At 36.3% G+C, this 19362-nt stretch overlaps 1 protein-coding gene, 1 long non-coding RNA gene and 1 other non-coding gene across 3 annotated transcripts; 1 reads left to right on the plus strand and 2 right to left on the minus strand.

The window, feature by feature from the left end:
* Positions 1 to 82: 82 nt before the first annotated feature.
* On the minus strand, positions 83 to 776 carry LOC108371951 (uncharacterized). Its single transcript, XR_001848800.1, has 3 exons — positions 483 to 776; positions 298 to 396; positions 83 to 240 (listed from the first exon to the last, which is right to left on the minus strand). It is a non-coding gene; the product is annotated as an uncharacterized LOC108371951 (long non-coding RNA).
* A 2914-nt stretch (positions 777 to 3690) lies between these two features.
* Positions 3691 to 5980, plus strand: LOC108371950 (putative aminopeptidase W07G4.4). The gene is made up of 7 exons (XM_017627569.1): positions 3691 to 3725; positions 3805 to 4078; positions 4165 to 4263; positions 4321 to 4462; positions 4672 to 5012; positions 5074 to 5556; positions 5618 to 5980. Exons 1-7 carry the CDS (start codon positions 3691 to 3693, stop codon positions 5780 to 5782), a joined length of 1539 nt encoding a protein of 512 aa, XP_017483058.1. The 3' UTR covers positions 5783 to 5980.
* A 10321-nt stretch (positions 5981 to 16301) lies between these two features.
* On the minus strand, positions 16302 to 16383 carry TRNAL-AAG (transfer RNA leucine (anticodon AAG)). Its single transcript has one exon. It is a non-coding gene; the product is annotated as a tRNA-Leu (tRNA).
* Positions 16384 to 19362: the final 2979 nt, after the last annotated feature.

A 19362-nucleotide genomic window follows, 5' to 3' on the forward strand; every position in this document is an offset into this window, starting at 1 on the left:
AATGTGGAAGTAAATTCCACACCATTTCTTTGTCTTTTTTTCCGCGTAGTTTAAAAAATAAAATAAAATAGAGAACTAACTTTCTCTCACGGACTCACCAATATCACGGGCAACCATTCGACCAGATTCTAAGACCAAGGCTTCCTTTAAAATATCTTCAGCATTAGGTTTGGAAATCAGCACAGATAACTCCTTAATTTGCTTGGCATGTGCAGGGACATCCTCTCGCAGTTGAATTGGCTGCAAATTACAAAGTTTATAGATTTCCAACTTCAAATTCTGTACACTGATACTTACAACATATAATTGATCCAAAGCACCTAGCACAGTACAAAGTTCAGCATTGGAGAAGCGGTGACTTGTGGGCACGATCAACATGGGCGACTTGAAGCCAGCCTACAAAATGAGATAAGTTATAAAAAATTTGATACAAAAGTATCTACATACATCTTGTTACTTAAAAATGTATCACTTTATTTCACCTTAATTGCTCGTTCCAACGACTTAGCTGCCGCTTTTTGGTACGTCCGCACATCATGATAATCTGTCAATTCTTGTACTGGTGAATAAACTATGGGCAAGTCCAACTTTTGCGATTTGAAGCAGGAAACCACACTATCGAATGCCTTATCAAATGCTCGAAACTCGCTAAATTGCTCCGCCAACTCCGCCGGCACTTGGCGATCGATAATACAGACTACATCACAGCTGGACTTTTGAATCAGCTTTGCAATTTTGACGCTGCAAGGAAGCAATCTGATAGCATGGGAGAAAAGTTAAAGATGGCATTCAATTATCCAATTTTTTAAGTTCAAGGTGAAAGAAGTTTAGAAACACAATCCACAATACTTCTACATGTAGCGATAGCATGGTGAAACCTATAAATACTTATTAATATAGCGCACATGTACCAACATACATACATATGTACGTATATGCAGCAAGTGGACGTTTTTATCAAACCAATCAACACTTTATTGTGCGAAATGTTCCATTTGTGTTTTATTTATGTATGTATGTATGTAGATATGCATAGCATTTACAATTAAAGGCTTTTTTGCACATACTCATTTCCTCATGTAAATACATATATGTATATGTACATATGTAGGTATAAGTCATAAACAATAAACCTTTATATGCCATGCCGTATATTCTATAGTATAATTTATGAGCACAAATGAAATGCTACTGATTACCTTATCAGTCCAGAAAGGAGGCGTAAAGCGAATTATTAAAACCAACAGAGACACACACGCATGTCATGCATGCATGAGAAAAATATGTATGTATGTACATACATATATCTCGAATTGGCATACATATGTATGTATGTGCATATATTTTTAAGCATTCGCATATTTGTGCAGGTGTTTATTATTACAAAGTATGATCATACATATTTTACACTGCTTTAAACTTCGACTGAACCAATTTTGGTTACTTTAAGTTCAATACTTGGCAGTATTAAAACTAATTAATCCCACGTGAACGTTTTTATAACATTGAAACGTTAAAGATACCTTTGGCAAAAATGTTGAAATGCATTTAAATGTGGACATAAAATAAAGTGATTCGAACATCTACATTGAATATGTTCGCATCCGTTTAGAGTACCTTAAAAAATTCGTGTGATTTTTCTTATGTTTTAGCTTATGGCGTTTTCTTATTTACAACAAAATTGTGTCTAAATTTTATTGAAGAAATACATACATACATATATAATAAGTATATGAGCATTAGATTCTTGAAAGTGGCAATTTAAAAAAATTTTATAGAAGAAAATGCCTTTCACTATTGCGCGCTCTTTCTTGAGATGTGTATACTATGCTTTATACAATGATTTTATGAAAATAGAGGTAAACCGATTATTTGCTGAAGCCACTGTATATATTTAAAAATACATAAATAAATGCTGAATGGAATGTCTGACTGAGTTTACATCTTATAAAATCTAATCTTATCTGCACTTAGTCAGTTCACATGGCAGCACTTAGTTGATATAGAATTTTTACTAAGGAGTTGGATTTTTTAATCTTTGGGTAATCAAGAATGCAGATATGGATATTAGCGTGGGCCGAAAATCCGCTTTTTAGAATTTTGATTGGTAATAGCAAAAATATATCGATGGCTGAGTGGAAGATCGACCTATCTCGGCAGCCAGTTCGAAAACGCTCTATCTAAAAAAACTTTTCAAGAACGCCCTATTTCAGAACTCGTTTCAAAAACGCCCTATCTCAGCTGCCGATTCAAAACCGCCCTATATCAGCATATTTTCAATACATTTTGAAGTGAGATAGGGCTTTTTTGAACCGAATTTTGAGATAGGGTGTTTTTCAATTAAATTCTGAAATAGGGCGTTCTTGAAAAGTTTTTTGAGATAGAGCGCTTTCGAACTGGCTGCCGAGATAGGTCGATCTTCCACTCAGCCATCGATATATTTTTGCTATTACCAATCAAAATTCTAAAAAGCGGATTTTCGGCCCACGCTAATATCCATATCTGCATTCTTGATTACCCAAAGATTAAAAAATCCAACTCCTTAGTAAAAATTCTATATCAACTAAGTGCTGCCATGTGAACTGACTAAGTGCAGATAAGATTAGATTTTATAAGATGTAAACTCAGTCAGACATTCCATTCAGCATTTATTTATGTATTTTTAAATATATACAGTGGCTTCAGCAAATAATCGGTTTACCTCTATTTTCATAAAATCATTGTATAAAGCATAGTATACACATCTCAAGAAAGAGCGCGCAATAGTGAAAGGCATTTTCTTCTATAAAATTTTTTTAAATTGCCACTTTCAAGAATCTAATGCTCATATACTTATTATATATGTATGTATGTATTTCTTCAATAAAATTTAGACACAATTTTGTTGTAAATAAGAAAACGCCATAAGCTAAAACATAAGAAAAATCACACGAATTTTTTAAGGTACTCTAAACGGATGCGAACATATTCAATGTAGATGTTCGAATCACTTTATTTTATGTCCACATTTAAATGCATTTCAACATTTTTGCCAAAGGTATCTTTAACGTTTCAATGTTATAAAAACGTTCACGTGGGATTAATTAGTTTTAATACTGCCAAGTATTGAACTTAAAGTAACCAAAATTGGTTCAGTCGAAGTTTAAAGCAGTGTAAAATATGTATGATCATACTTTGTAATAATAAACACCTGCACAAATATGCGAATGCTTAAAAATATATGCACATACATACATATGTATGCCAATTCGAGATATATGTATGTACATACATACATATTTTTCTCATGCATGCATGACATGCGTGTGTGTCTCTGTTGGTTTTAATAATTCGCTTTACGCCTCCTTTCTGGACTGATAAGGTAATCAGTAGCATTTCATTTGTGCTCATAAATTATACTATAGAATATACGGCATGGCATATAAAGGTTTATTGTTTATGACTTATACCTACATATGTACATATACATATATGTATTTACATGAGGAAATGAGTATGTGCAAAAAAGCCTTTAATTGTAAATGCTATGCATATCTACATACATACATACATAAATAAAACACAAATGGAACATTTCGCACAATAAAGTGTTGATTGGTTTGATAAAAACGTCCACTTGCTGCATATACGTACATATGTATGTATGTTGGTACATGTGCGCTATATTAATAAGTATTTATAGGTTTCACCATGCTATCGCTACATGTAGAAGTATTGTGGATTGTGTTTCTAAACTTCTTTCACCTTGAACTTAAAAAATTGGATAATTGAATGCCATCTTTAACTTTTCTCCCATGCTATCAGATTGCTTCCTTGCAGCGTCAAAATTGCAAAGCTGATTCAAAAGTCCAGCTGTGATGTAGTCTGTATTATCGATCGCCAAGTGCCGGCGGAGTTGGCGGAGCAATTTAGCGAGTTTCGAGCATTTGATAAGGCATTCGATAGTGTGGTTTCCTGCTTCAAATCGCAAAAGTTGGACTTGCCCATAGTTTATTCACCAGTACAAGAATTGACAGATTATCATGATGTGCGGACGTACCAAAAAGCGGCAGCTAAGTCGTTGGAACGAGCAATTAAGGTGAAATAAAGTGATACATTTTTAAGTAACAAGATGTATGTAGATACTTTTGTATCAAATTTTTTATAACTTATCTCATTTTGTAGGCTGGCTTCAAGTCGCCCATGTTGATCGTGCCCACAAGTCACCGCTTCTCCAATGCTGAACTTTGTACTGTGCTAGGTGCTTTGGATCAATTATATGTTGTAAGTATCAGTGTACAGAATTTGAAGTTGGAAATCTATAAACTTTGTAATTTGCAGCCAATTCAACTGCGAGAGGATGTCCCTGCACATGCCAAGCAAATTAAGGAGTTATCTGTGCTGATTTCCAAACCTAATGCTGAAGATATTTTAAAGGAAGCCTTGGTCTTAGAATCTGGTCGAATGGTTGCCCGTGATATTGGTGAGTCCGTGAGAGAAAGTTAGTTCTCTATTTTATTTTATTTTTTAAACTACGCGGAAAAAAAGACAAAGAAATGGTGTGGAATTTACTTCCACATTGCTTCCGTCAATTGGCAATGCTGCTAGTTGTATGGGCGTGTACAGTTTTTATATTTACCAAAATGCCTAAAAGTATGCAACAAAATACTAAATGACTATTTGCTTTCTTAGGCGTTGGCGATCCAGAGCGTATGGCGCCACCGCGCGTAGAAGACTACGTTAACAATGTGCTCTCCTCGCTGAAGAAGGAAGTAATTAGCGATTTAAACGTTTTGCAAGAGGATTATCCGTTATTTGCCGCTGTCAATCGCGCTGCAAACCAAGTAAAACGCCATCGCGGTCGCATTATCTTCTTGGAGTATGTGCCGCCACAGCCGGCATCCAAAACACTCATGCTAGTGGGTAAGGGCGTCACCTACGATACTGGTGGTGCTGATATCAAGGCTGGTGGTGTAATGGCTGGCATGTCACGTGATAAGTGTGGTGCAGCTGCTGTCGCAGGGTTCATGCAGGTAATGTCAGCATTTCTTTTGTTTACTGCAACTAATCGTACTGGAACCGCTTTATATGCAGATTGTCAATGAGCAAAAGCCTGCTGATGTACACGTCATGGCTGCACTCTGTATGGTACGCAATTCAGTGGGTGAGGAATCGTACGTATCCGATGAGATTCACACCTCCCGTGCTGGTGTGCGCATACGCGTTGGTAATACTGATGCTGAAGGGCGCATGTGTATGGCGGACGCGTTGTGCCGTATGAAAGAGATAGCTATCGAACGCAAACTACCTGACCCCCATCTTTTCACTATAGCGACCCTCACTGGTCATGCTTGTATTTCAGCTGGGGATGGTTACTCCATTGCCATTGACAATAGTGTAGCACAAAAAGCTGGCCATGCGCGCTTGTTGCAAGAGGTTGGCCAATCCTTTGGCGAGCCTTTCGAGGTGTCTGTGCTACGTCCAGATGATTTCGATTTCAATAAGGGTAAAGTGATTGGAGAAGATATTGTACAGGCCAATAATGCCCCTTCAACACGCACGCCCAGAGGACATCAGGTAAATGACTATCGAAGTGTGCTAAACGAATATTTATCGATTTAATTTGCTTTTATTTTAGATTCCAGCCGCTTTTCTCATTCAAGTCACCGGTTTGGACAAACATGGCTTGGAGTCGAGCTTGCCAATCAAATATACGCACATTGACGTTGCTGCCAGTGCTTGTGTATTCCCTAAAATGCCTACTGCTGCACCGATCGTGGCATTGGCAAAAACACATTTGTAAATTTAACCGTCCATTTGAGGTTTGCATTTATGCAGAATGTGTACAGCATTTTCCAATTGAAACTTAATCAAATTGTACTTATAACCGCAATGCATGTATGTAGATATGTAACTTTGTTACTCTACTTAACCACTACGTAATATAATCACAAACGAAAAGTCAGGAATTGCCAAAATATAAATTTTGTTTAAAAAGGTAGTCACCAAAAATGTACTTTTCTAATGCAGTTCTATAGAGATTCTCAAACTGCATTACCGGAATGTATTGTGGAACGATTTTCCACAATATACATACATATCATATTCCTACCAGTGTTGCCACAACATTTTTTGATTTCTTACCAAAATCACAAGAAAAAGATAACAGTTTCGGAAAAAATAGGTCGTTCTTGAAAAATTTCTGAGATAGGGCGTTTTCGAACCGGTTGCCTAGAAATGTCGATCTTCCGTTCAGCCGTCGATATGTACATAAAAAGGTGTGACGATCCACAACCTTATATGTATCCTTATTGAATTGTTATGAATAATAATTCAACTATACTGATTGATATACATATTAATCACATTCCTATTAATGCAAATAATGTATACATTTATTAAATTGTTACCGATTGTCTGAAAACAATAAAAAAAGTTAACAAAATAGTGATCTGATTTTTAGGTACATTTCCATTGTCAAATTAGGTACAATTTAAAATTTCGATTTTCTATCCCTGGTCAGAACGATCCTGTATTGACCTATGTGACATGTAGAACCCAACTAAAAAGTTGCCAAATTGAAAAACAAATTACCAAATTTTACGGAACTTTGATTGAATATATATCCAAATGTATTTCGCTAATGGCGGATGCCATCCCCACGGATCTAATCCGATTCGATGCCTCGGGATACATGCCTATTCCGGTCCGACAGATACCCTTCGCTCGAGTCTAAACTTTCACACCATCTTCACACTGCCTTGTTGTGACAATGGGAATCGGATTAGATCTGTACGGATGATTATTTTTTTATATTTTCGTTTGCGTTTACAAGCATCTGTAACCTACTACATTGCTTACAACGACATAAGCAAAATTTGTTCATGCCTTGGAGAGACGGAAAGAATTCAGGTCAGTTCAAGTGGAGTCATCCCTCCCCATCTGTTTTTTTTTCTTGTTGGATCAGCTGTGACCTTGACACACTAGTACGTACATATCTATCTGTCTATGTATATCTGTCTAACATCTGTCCAATTCAGTTTCAGTAATTTGGTCCCACAGCCATGCCCCCTCAGTTGTGCCAGTGCTACATCCCATATCAACAAATTGAGCTACTCATTTCAAGCCCTTTTAACACCAAACAACACATGATTTTAACTTCATAAAAAAAAAAATCATTTTTTTTATTTTCACTATACACATAGCGATGGTACATTGACAAAAACTCGTATCTCAAAACACTGTCTAACAAAAAACGCCCTATTAAAAACAGAAAAGCATTTTCATAACTTTTTTTTTACTGAGCATTAAAGATTAACTACTTTTTAGTTAATTAAGAATAATATATACAGGCCGATTCTGAACAGAAATTCCACGGGAGTTTTTCTCCTTTCCCTTTCCTCCTATCATGACGGAGTTGAGCTGTCAAAAAGGTGTCAAACAGCTCTGTCGAAATTCGATTTTTCTCCTCCCCAATTCTCGGGGGAAATGCTACTCCCTGGGAGTTAACTATTGGAGGATTTTTTTCTCGGGAGAGTTCAGAATTGGGCTGATAATGAATTGTAGTATTTTAAGGCCTATTTTGAATAAATTTTACGAGATACGAAGTAGTAGTGAGTTATATGCTACATCGATTTTAATCGAATATAAAAAGTTGATTATATCGACAATGTTTTTACAAAACCGCCTATCGACCAGTTGCAAAACCGCCTAAATCGNCTGAGATACGAGGTTTTGTCAAAGTACCGTCGATATGCTACATCGATTTTAATCGAATATAAAAAGTTGATTATATCGACAATGTTTTTACAAAACCGCCTATCGACCAGTTGCAAAACCGCCTAAATCGCCGCTGCGTCAAAATTGTGATATCCCTGAAATCCAGGCATCGAGATTTATGCATAAAAATCTTATTATTAACAGAACGGATTTGTAAAATAATTGCTAGAGAAAATAGCGTCTATCAAGGCAAAGAATAAACCATTTTTTCGCTCTCCTGTAAAATTTGAATGCCGTAAGTTAGCAGGATTTGCAATTGGTCGATGGGCGGTTTTGCAAAACTATCGACGATATTATATACTTTTGAAATTTTGTACTGTGATATGTGAGTAATCTTACAAGCGATGAAGGCGATGGCACCAGCAAACATGTCGATTGACATATCGAAGGCTGAGTGGCAGATCGACCTATCTCGGCAGCCAGTTCGAAAACGCCCTATCTCAGAAAATTTCTCAACAACGCTCTATCTCAGAAAACTTTTCAAGAACGCCCTATTTCAGAATTTCATTGAAAAACGGCCTATCTCAGAATTTGGTTGCAGAACGCCCTATCTCAGCTGTCGATTCAAAAACGCCCTATCTCAGCTTATTTTCAATGTGTTTTCGTATGAGAAAGGGCCCTTTTGAACAGAATTCTGAGATAGAGCGTTATTCGACCAAATACTGAGATAAGTTGTTTTTCAATCAAATTCTGAAGGAGGCCGTTCTTGAAAAATTTTCTGAGATAGGGTGTTTTTAAACTGGCTGCCGATATATGTAGGTCGATCTTCCACTCAGCCATCGATATAGTGCAACACTCACACACATGTACATAAGTAAGTATGCTTTCCAAAGGGCTAGACCTTCAAATTCCTAGCGAGCGCATTCGAACCGCATCAACTACACTACATCAAGCTACCTCCACTGCTTACATTTTTTGTGAGCAAATCGTATACATTTAGATCACAGTGCTCTTGAACCAGATTCAACTGAATCTACGGGGGTGTTCCCTAGTCAGAAATTTAGTTGGAAGATAAAAATTATAAAATTGCGTTAAGCTGATAAATTTGATTATTTAATATTCATATAGCTATTATAAATTCCAATATATGCGAAAGCACATGCCTAGGTACCCACGCAAACGTGGTAAGGACATTTTCATGTTAGTCAAAACAACCGACAATCTGGCCTTATGTAAAACATAGTAAGGTTCCGAAGTCAACAGAAATGTTCGCTTGTCTTCAGATACATACGATAGTTTAGAGAAATACGAAATCTTCGATAAATCAGTAAATACTGAAGCTAATTCATTCAAAATTGATGTTTGCAATAATTCTTTAGCACAAAATACGCTTATGATAACATTTTGAAAAACTGGGCGTGGCACCGCCCACTTATGACCCTATATGCGTATCTCAGTAACAGTTCGAGCAATTTGTAACAAACTCGGAATAATTATTGTGCTTGCCACATAAAAGAAAAACGCTGAAAATTATTGGATTAGGACTAAAATTAGACCCACTTTATAGAAATGCTTGAAACTTCGATATTTCGAAATTTAAGAAGTAACGTTATCATGGAATTTTGGAAAAGTAGTAATTTTGGCGCGATACCGCCCACATATAACTATATAAGTTTATCGAAGATATTTGAAATAGAGCTAAATCCACCCCTGCTTACCATGTAGCGGTAGCTTTCGGAAAGGTGAAAAAACCTATATGTATCTAATATTCGGCTCCTCCCGAACTTGGACTTTTTTACTTGTTTATTTTACGGCTTTTCTGAAACGCGAAAGGCAGGAAAAGGCACTAGAAATCGCAAAAAGGACAAAAGAAGGCACTAAAAAACCCCAAAACCGAAAAATAATCAAGAAATACATTTATTTTAGAAATGTTTGTATTACGAGTAAAAAGAGAAAAACTATGAACTAATTTCATTATATGAAAAATTTGTACTTTGAATCTTTGACTATTTTCTACTTCCGAGTTTTTAACTCACAAAACTTGAATCTCTATAGTTGCAGTAACATTGAACCACAAGATGCACTTTGAAGTTTTCTGGCAGCATTTTCATTCGATTATCGCCAGGAAAAGCCTTGAATGTACTAAACGTGCGGAATAAGGGCTTTTCCGCGTTATAATCACTTTTTTAAAGGTAGAAAAGGTGAAAAAGGCAACATCAAATCAGAATACATGGAATATGTGAAAGCTAAATCGTGGGCATTCTTAATCGAATATACTCTATTTCTTATCAGAAAAAAAGCGATTTCCATAAATATTTATCCATAGAATGCCATAGGTCCACAAAAAACCTACTCCAGAAAATTTCAAAAACGGCATTCATATTTCTAGGGCATATTTAGATCGGTGAGCCCGGATATGTCCTCTGTGTTTTCAGATTGGCTCTCATTTACGAATAATTGCGAATTTTGTAAAATTTTCAGTTTCTAATGTGTTGATGCGTTCTTCATTTAAATTAAATAAATAACTTAAAAATATAAAAAAGTGCATTTTGAACCTGAAGTCAGTTAGACTCGTACACCTCCTAAATTTCGATTAAATTGCGATTTTTTTTGTTACTTTTATTATTTCCGCAATTAACTCGAAAATTAGGAGCTGAACGAGTCAAACTGACTTCAGATTCCGATTCAGTGGGTCCAAATACATGTCGGTAGGTGGTTAAAAGCACCAAAGCACAAAGCATAAATTGTATGCTGTCAGCAAAAAGTATGTTCAATGATATGAAGAAAATGAGCAACACTTCAACAAACGAAATTCCAAAAATTAACCGTAAGTCCCAGCCACTTCAAACTTGAACTTTGTTATACTTAAATTAAATGGGCTACCAAATCGCGTACTCAAAATCTTTCTGTGAAATCTAATTGAAAAGCTCGAAATTTTTACAAGTATGTGTAAGCGTGTTTAAAAAAAAATACAATAAAATGCCAGCGACAGATTTCTGCAGCTGAATTTTATTTTATTCAGTATTTAATACTTTTCTAAAGGCAGCATCTAACAGCGTATTTTTACTGTTTCATTTAACAACTCAAATTTTGTTAACAAAACAAAAACAAAAATACCATTATATGTATTTCTACTACTAAAAAAAATCTGTTGCAGTGTTGATATTCACAAAATTTTTTACGTATTTTGCTAGCCTTACACGTTTATAACTTTTCCTTTTGAATCTACCATAATGTTGTGCTTGGGCGAAAACCACATTTAGACTGAAAATAAGGAGGGGATTTTGGGTACAGGCGGTTTCTGTGAAGGGTTTTCGCTTCTTGGAGGAACTCTTTAACCAACTTAATGATGAAAAAGTCCTATATAGAAACTTTTCTTCTCCAATTTCGGCCTTACTTTTGGATTTCGGCCGCAATGGGCGGCACATAGTTGAAAAAGAAATTAAAAGTTTATGCTTCTGTAGATACTTTAAAAAAAAGTTAAGTTTGAATTCCATCTTTAATTTTTCCTTCATGCTATCAGATTGCTGATTGATTTGGTGTTAAATAGTATTTTAGTTTACTTAACTTAACTTTAGTTTACTTTACCTTTACTACTCTACTCTAAAAATGCGCGTTGCTGCTTCTGCGTTACTGTTATTGTTGGTGTTGTTGTTGTTGTTGCAATTTGTGTTCTCACAGCCGTTAGAAGCACGAACAATCAACCGTACAGAACTCGTTCTTGGCCATGTACCGTTAATCCGGCAAAAACTCGGTCAAGAGTGTCTTGCGTATGCTGTGATTGCTTGCATAATAACCCGTTGTCCGTTTGTTCGTCGTACAATGTTTGCTGCCCCCCCCCGAACTCATCGCCTTCTCATCGCAACACCCAGCAATCCGGTGTACTCAAACTACCGTTGCTCGTGTGTGTTAACTTTTTGACTCTGCTGCCTTTCTTTCGCTTTATTTTGTCTGTTTGCTTTCAGCTTTCTTCCGCGCGTTTCACAGGTCGTCCACACAACGCCGTTGCTTTCAGGTATGTCGTTTAGCTTTGGCAGCGCCTATGGCTTTAAATGACCACCAGCTTGGGTGTCTGGCACTTTGTTGTTGTTGTGCCTGCTTTGTTGACTCTGCATTTTATGCGTTTTCATTTTGTTTTGCTTTCCTTATTTGCTGCCCCCTCCGCGAGACATCTTACAGTGGTACAGCCCCATATTTGTATTTTTTGAAAAAAATTAGAAGCAAACAGATTCCCAATTTTGCGTACGTAACATTTATAAATATAAATTAAGAAAAAAAATGAATAATAGGAGTGATAGATTTATTTTAAAGCACACCTTCCATATGTACCTAACCTCAAAACGCATTAAAAATGCCATAAAAATGCACCGATGAATACATATATGACTCTGAATTTTTTTCCATATGTTTGTAATAATGGTGTATGTATATGAACTCCAAAAATGGACGCTATCGATTTATATTAAAGCATAACTCCGAAATTTTGTCCATATATTTTTAATATCTATATGTACAACCCATAAAATTTAACCTCAAATACGTCTTAAAACGGTTGTAAAAAGCGGCCCGATGAACAAATCATTCCGAAATTTTGCCCCGATTTTTTCTCTATTTTGTACAAATTTGTACAAAGTTATAATAAAATAATAAAGTATTCAAATATGTATAAAAATTGAGTATTCCAAATTTCCGACGAAATACCATTGTGCGCTGTCGACCTTTTTCATTGCTTCTGCATGGAATAAGTGTCCGGTGGAATAACGGTGGTGGAGTTTCGGTTACCGGTGGAACTGAGGTTGGTGTTATGCAGGCAAGCACAACAAGATGGCGGCTCCTTAGTTTGCTCTGAGGTGTTAACGTCGAGCCAGGACAACAGATAGCAGGTTTGTTCATGTAAAAAATTAACCAATAATCGGCCAGTACCTTTTCGAGAATTTGAAAGCATTCGCTCTCAAAGAGGAAAACCTCTAAGAATTTAGGAATAGTTGATTAATATGTTATGTATTTGAGGCAATTTCCTAATAAAATGGCCATTTCCTCTAACTTATTATATATTTAAATTAGGGATGGCCGATTAAATAATTAATCGAATAAGCTGATTAATCGAAACGTGATTAATCAATTAATAAAAAAATAATAATGATTGATTAATCAAAGTGATTGATCTATAGTTTAATTACATTTTATTATTATTATTATTTATTTAGAGTTAAAAATTAATTTTAAGACTAAAGGGAAAGGGGCTGATAGCTGCTATTTTAATTGATCAGAATCTAATTAATTTTATTAATCAGAAAACTGATTAATCAGCAACCTGAATAATTGGTGCTACATTCTTTTCATAGAACAAAATTTATGCGCATACACACATACATAGGTATATATTTTTTATTCCAATGAGCAACATGGTGAGGTGCTAGTTTGGCATTACGTTTTTGTTAATAAGAACAATTTTAGGGGTATTCTCGAAGTCTTGCACGGCCATTGCACGGTGCACGGTTNGGTCATAACCTGATTAATCAGCAACCTGAATAATTGGTGCTACATTCTGTTCATAGAACAAAATTTATGCGCATACACACATAGGTATATATATTTTTTTTTTTTCAATGAGCAACATGGTAAGGTGCTAGTTTGGCATTACGTTCGTGTTAATAAGAACAGTTTTAGGGGTATTCTCGAAGTCTTGCACGGCCATTGCACGGTGCACGGTTTGCAAAGCTGTCCCATATAAAAACCGGTTTTTACGGTGCAATCCTTTGCAATACTCCGAGAATACCGCTATTGTGTTACATTATAAAAAAATTGCAGTTGCTTTGAAAGCAAACTCGAAAGTTATGAAAAAAGTTACCCAGATTTCANTGCAATCCTTTGCAATACTCCGAGAATACCGCTATTGTGTTACATTATAAAAAAAATTGCAGTTGCTTTGAAAGCAAACTCGAAAGTTATGAAAAAAGTTACCCAGATTTCAATACAGTTTTTATAAGTAAACAGGAATTATTCAGGATCTGATTAATCAGGGTTACGAAGTTTGAGACTACTGATTTTTCGATGTTTTTGTCAATAATACATATCGAACTAAATTTTTTTGGAATAGATGGACCCCAGCGCCACTTACCGCAAAAGCCGACCAAAAAATCATTAGGGCTGTTCAAGATGTTGCGGAAATGGTCTGGGATTTGCTCTTATACTTGCTGCCATCGCAACCGGGTGTATTTTATTGTTGTGAATTTACGAATGCAACGAATATGCAAATGTAAGAGCATATGCACAAGCTCTTGAACAGCCCTATTATTTAATTCTTATGCTTTGATTTTTATCTTTTTGATCAAATTTAATTCATGAGTTTTATTTTCACTCGAAAAATAAAACTTACTCGTTTTATTTTTCGTTCAGGAAATAAAACTTATGCTGTGAGCATCGGCGTAGCCAGAATGAAATTTAGGGGGGAAGCTCGACCCTATTAAGCTGGCATTTCAGGGTACTATTTTATATATATATAAGGAAAATTTGAAAGTTAGGGGGGGCTCGAGCACCCCCTGCCCCTACCTGGCTACGCCCATGGCTGTGAGTTTAATTTTTCTGTTGTGAAATAAAACTCGCTCAAAAAAGAGTTGGAAAATACCTTTCCCCTGATAACTCATAAGTTTAATTCGGAATAGATTTGGTCCAGTTATTAAAGTCTCTCTTATACCAATCTTTAAAAAAAAGTTAAAACTGGCACCAAAAATCTCTTTATTACGTTGAAACAATTTTTAAAAATTTTTATGCAGATTTTAGAAGCTTAAACTACTTTGTCATCTGAGGTGATTTTTTTTAAGTTCTTTAAGAAACAATTTTTCTTCATAAAAAACTCCATTTTGGAGGTATTTTAAAATCGGGCCAGCTCACGTAGATCTTAATATTTTTCCGAAATATTTTGGTGACGTCTTCAAATGTAATATACTTTGTAATCTCGGCGGAAGAACCGCAATTTATTTTTTTTTTTGGTGACGCAGTCTAAAAGCTTAAACAGACGGCAGCGTTGATCCGGACTAACTTGGACTTAATCCGCATCAACTGCAGTTAATTCCCGAGTTGATCCGGTTAAATGCTGTCGTCTATTTATGCTTAATGTACATATCGTTACCTTACTTCACAAAGGCCCTAACCAAACATTATAGAAATCAAATCATGCAATCCATCCATATTTTTCTCTAAAGGGCCCTGATTCCTTCTTTGTAAAAGGTATGTATGCTCAAAGGCTATAGACGAGTTTTTACTACTTATTAGGTATGCATACATGAATGTCACCTGTTTTCCCCTCACAAACAAATTTCTTGAAACGTCCCTGTACATATAAATTCAACGAAAATGAGTTTTATTTTTACTCTGTAAATAGTGTGCATATCAAATAAACTATTTATGTACAGCCCCTATATCCATAATTTGAATAATGAAATATAGTACATATGTAAGTGCCTCCAATTAGCTCATATTGTCAGACTGCTAATGATGGGAGTATACATATATACAGAAGTCGTAGCCAGTTTCAAAGCCAGTGCCGGTGTCTCTAATGCTGTCACCGAAGTCGTGGCTCAAAATTATGTGGCAGTTACAGTAGTTCTGTAGTGTTGTTGCTGTTTGTGGCGGCGGCAAGTTGTCAATGTGCTGCTTGTTTGTCTGTCTATGCGCTCCATAAAGAGTGAGAAAAACAACAGCAAAGTAACAAAAATCAACAGCAACCGGAGCCGACATTAATAATAGCAACGCAGCGGCAATGCAACTGCAACAGCAGCAGCGTGAAATAAAAACAACACAATGACAGAAAGATCTTAAATGAATGCGGAAGTTTTTCTGGAGTTTCGTAACCGGCCGCCACATACGAAACTGCTACAATTGTTGCAATGCATGCAGCGCAGCAAGCCGTGCAGGCGATCAGCTAATCGGCAGGCAGGCAGGCAGGCAGGCAGCCGTGATTGCAGCAATATGCGGCAGCAACTGAGATTGCAACTAAATACAACTACAACTCACATGGCGACCACTTAAAAGCAGTGGCAAGTGAACAAGAGACAAATATTAAATTAAATCTAATGCGAAGCGAATGTATGTGTGTACATGTGTATGTCGTATGGTTATATGAAAAAGCAATTGACGTTGGTGGGATGGCTTGCGAGGGAGGTGCGGTGGGACTAAGTCGAGAGACGAGCAGGCAGACGATGCGCTGTTTTAAATGCTGTCGCAGCGAGTTGGTGATGTGACACCAGTGACAGCGCTGATCGTAATGACGCTAGCGAGGGAGTACAGTGGGTGGGGGGTGGGCATTGGAGCGCGAGCGGCGAAGCATGAGAAATCAACGGCCGAACGCAATGCAACAGCGGTTATTTGTTTGCAACGTGCAACATGCATGCGCAATCTGATTGCATATATGTATATCTAAATATATGAACACGCATTTACACACACACACGCGTGGTTGCATGTACATACATATTTATGTATATATAAAATGAGTGTTAGCTTCTACTGCTGCTACGTTCGGTAGATAATAATAATGGAGTTAAAAATAAGATAAAATAAAAATATTGTAATCAAATTATAAACTAAAAAAAAAATGTATTTGGCAGCGGTGGGATTCGAACCCACGCCCCCGAAGAGACTGGTGCCTTAAACCAGCGCCTTAGACCGCTCGGCCACGCTACCCACTTGGCCCCTCGAGCGCCAGCCGAAAGCACAAATGACCGTCAGCAATAGCGCCGATCCAAGCAAGCATACACTCACCAAACACACGCACGTACACCACTCAGCTGGCAGCCGCACATTTGGTATTTTTAGAGGATAACGTGATGAGCGTGTGAATTTACCGATGAATTGATGATGTTTGCCGCATGGTTTGCGCTGGCGGTGATTTAATTAAATCGGCTAAAATTGAAATTGAATCATGCTAAAGCACATACATATATACATACATATATACATACATATGCATGTATGTATGTATGTCCACACAAAATTGCAAAAATGCAAAATAAATACATACCCGTGGGTACAAAGTGAAACTGATGGATGCCTGGGTGGCTGCTCGCTGTCTAGATGAGCAGCAATGCACCTGCCACTGCAGGCCTCATTCCTTACTTTACACTTTTTTGGTTATTTGATATTGGTGTACCTATTACTTCCCTGCAGAAAAAAATTGCCAATTGATAAAAAATAACCCGGGATTTCGATAAAATATACAAATGTATATAATTTATAGTTAACTACAGAAAGCTAACTTGTAACTAGTTGAGAAGTAATGCAGGAGTCATGCAGACACAATCGGCAGTGTTTTTTCCTTTAAACACATTTCTATTTAAATATCCTAATACAAATTGTACTTTGAAGGTACTCCTTTTCTGGAGCTCGCAAATATTTTCTTCGAATTTAGGACAAATAAATTGAAGATCGAAAGATTCTATTATAATTTTGAAGTTATGTCTGACGGAATTACAATACGGGACCACCTACAAAAGAATATGTAAACAAATATGTAATGTTAAATAAAGTAAATAAACATCTAAACAAGTAAAAAAAAAACAAATGAAAAATAGTTTTTTTCCTATTCATATTTTATGTAATATTTCGCGGCCATCTCCTTAGAAATATAGTTAGCTGTCCTCAAAGAAAATATGTATACAGATAATAGTGACCTTCCTTATCAACTTCAAGTTAACTTATAGTTAGATACATTTCCTGCAGGGCTACTATACTAAACACACATACACACCCACGCAAATGCCATTGTCAATGATTTTTGGCAAACATTTTTGTTTTAGTCACACACAGTTCAAAAATGTTCTCACAGCTTTTGGCTCGAAAAGGATACATTCGCTGATGCGAGAGCTGCTGCAGAGCTTCGTACCTAATCGAGTGTAAAACTTTTCTTAATCACTTAGTTCGTTCTCGTTGCTGGCGACTTGAAATAGGCGCATAGGATGCGCAGGAGCGGATTTTTTGGAAGTTGCAACAGGTGTTGGCTGACTGTCTATGTCATCGTCGTCATCGTCGTCGTCGTGGAAGTTCATTTGTTGCATTCTGCGCGACTTTTGCTCCCACCAGGATTTAATTTACATTCGTAGCCAGTCAATAACGGCATTTTGGAGATAGTGTGAAGATGTGAACATTTGCGCTACACTTTAGAAGGTAGGTACCTATGCTTATCGAAAGTGCAAATAATTTTTGTAAGTATGTACAGTTCCGAATTGAATGGAAGGGAATGGCCTTTGATTATTTGATGGGCAGTAAGTAGGCTTAATAGTGAATATATACCAGGATGCTCATCAACCAGTTCAACACAGACTACATTATCAAAAAAAAAAAAAACAACCTGTGAGAAAAGGTTAAGCATCGAAAAAGGCTGCAAAGCGGTCTGCAATAAGACAATTGTATAAAATATATTTTTCACCCCCCTGATATCTTCCAAGCGGAGGTTCAAGGAAATAAAAATGTGTAGACGTAAATCTGAATGAGACCATTCGAAATTGCGCAATTTGGGTGTCCGTAGAAACGCGCTTTAAGGATATAAAGGTCATAAATCATTTCTAAGTTCATTTGAATTTCATAATGGAAAAAGCAACAAGGTCTAAGCGGTAGAAGTTATATCAGCTATTTAGGAAACCACCACATCTCCTCATCAGACTTCTTTTTCTAGACTTCAGCAGGGATCGAACCTGCGAATTCGATGTTCAAAGTCAGAAGCGTTAACCACTGAGCTATGTACATCCCGTAAACTCTTGTTGCTNCATTGAACCGTGTTAAACCATTTTACGATCGGACAATATTTACGGTCGCCCCAAGAACCTTAAAGTTTCGAAAAATCTCTCAAATTATCAGCAAAGCAAGACATTTTTTTAGCAAAAAACAAAACCGACTTCAATTTTTATATACAAATTTAAGATTATCGTTAATTTCTACATGATCCGATGATCGGATTTAAACCAAATTTAAATGGGAGCACGTGTGAGGTAACACTTTTCCATTAACAAAAGAATTATAGACATCGGTTGACGTGGTACAAACTTATGCGGTAACAAAAAAAAAAAAAAAATTCGGACGAATTTATAACCTTTCTCCTTTTTGTGAAGTCGGTTAAAAATTCTTTTAAAATCGAAGCAATTTTTTAGCAACTTGAAACGTGCACTAAATTATTCTAAAATTTAATGGGCTTTCTCGAAAATCTTTAAAAAAAGGACAAAATAACCATAATTTGAAAGATTTTGCGAAACTTATTCGATCGCAAAACGGTTTAACATGCTTCGATGTGATCATACCACGCAACTTTCCCGCACTATTTGAATTTAGAAATCGAAAAATTGTTTTTAGAAAATATTTTTTTTTCGCTTCATCCTAATAAGCAACGTTATATGATTTAATCTAAATTATGGTTAGGCAAAGATTGATTCTCAGTGTCTGACCAGCGCATTGAACTTGCACAAAGATGTGTAGCACTTAAAAAGGATATCATTTTACACAACAGAGGACATTCATTCACATTTTCACACCACGTGCAAATCGCCTGCGTTGCTCTGCCCGAAACTGGGGCCACACAAAAGCATGGGAGCGAAAACCAAGATGACAAAGAAAGCATATATACATATGAACGAAGGATAATGAAAATAATTCGCACGACATACTTCGACAGGT

Source organism: Rhagoletis zephyria, unplaced genomic scaffold, assembly GCF_001687245.7.
Source record: "Rhagoletis zephyria isolate East Lansing unplaced genomic scaffold, Rhagoletis_zephyria_1.1 Rzeph_scaffold_05326, whole genome shotgun sequence".
NCBI lineage: Eukaryota > Metazoa > Arthropoda > Insecta > Diptera > Tephritidae > Rhagoletis > Rhagoletis zephyria.

Coding starts and splice junctions, on each gene's coding strand:
- LOC108371950 (XM_017627569.1), top strand. CDS start 3,691: ATGCTATCGCTACATGTAGAAGTATTGTGGATTGT. Junction 4,079..4,164: donor CGTTGGAACGAGCAATTAAG/GTGAAATAAAGT, acceptor CTCATTTTGTAG/GCTGGCTTCAAGTCGCCCAT. Junction 4,463..4,671: donor AATGGTTGCCCGTGATATTG/GTGAGTCCGTGA, acceptor TTGCTTTCTTAG/GCGTTGGCGATCCAGAGCGT.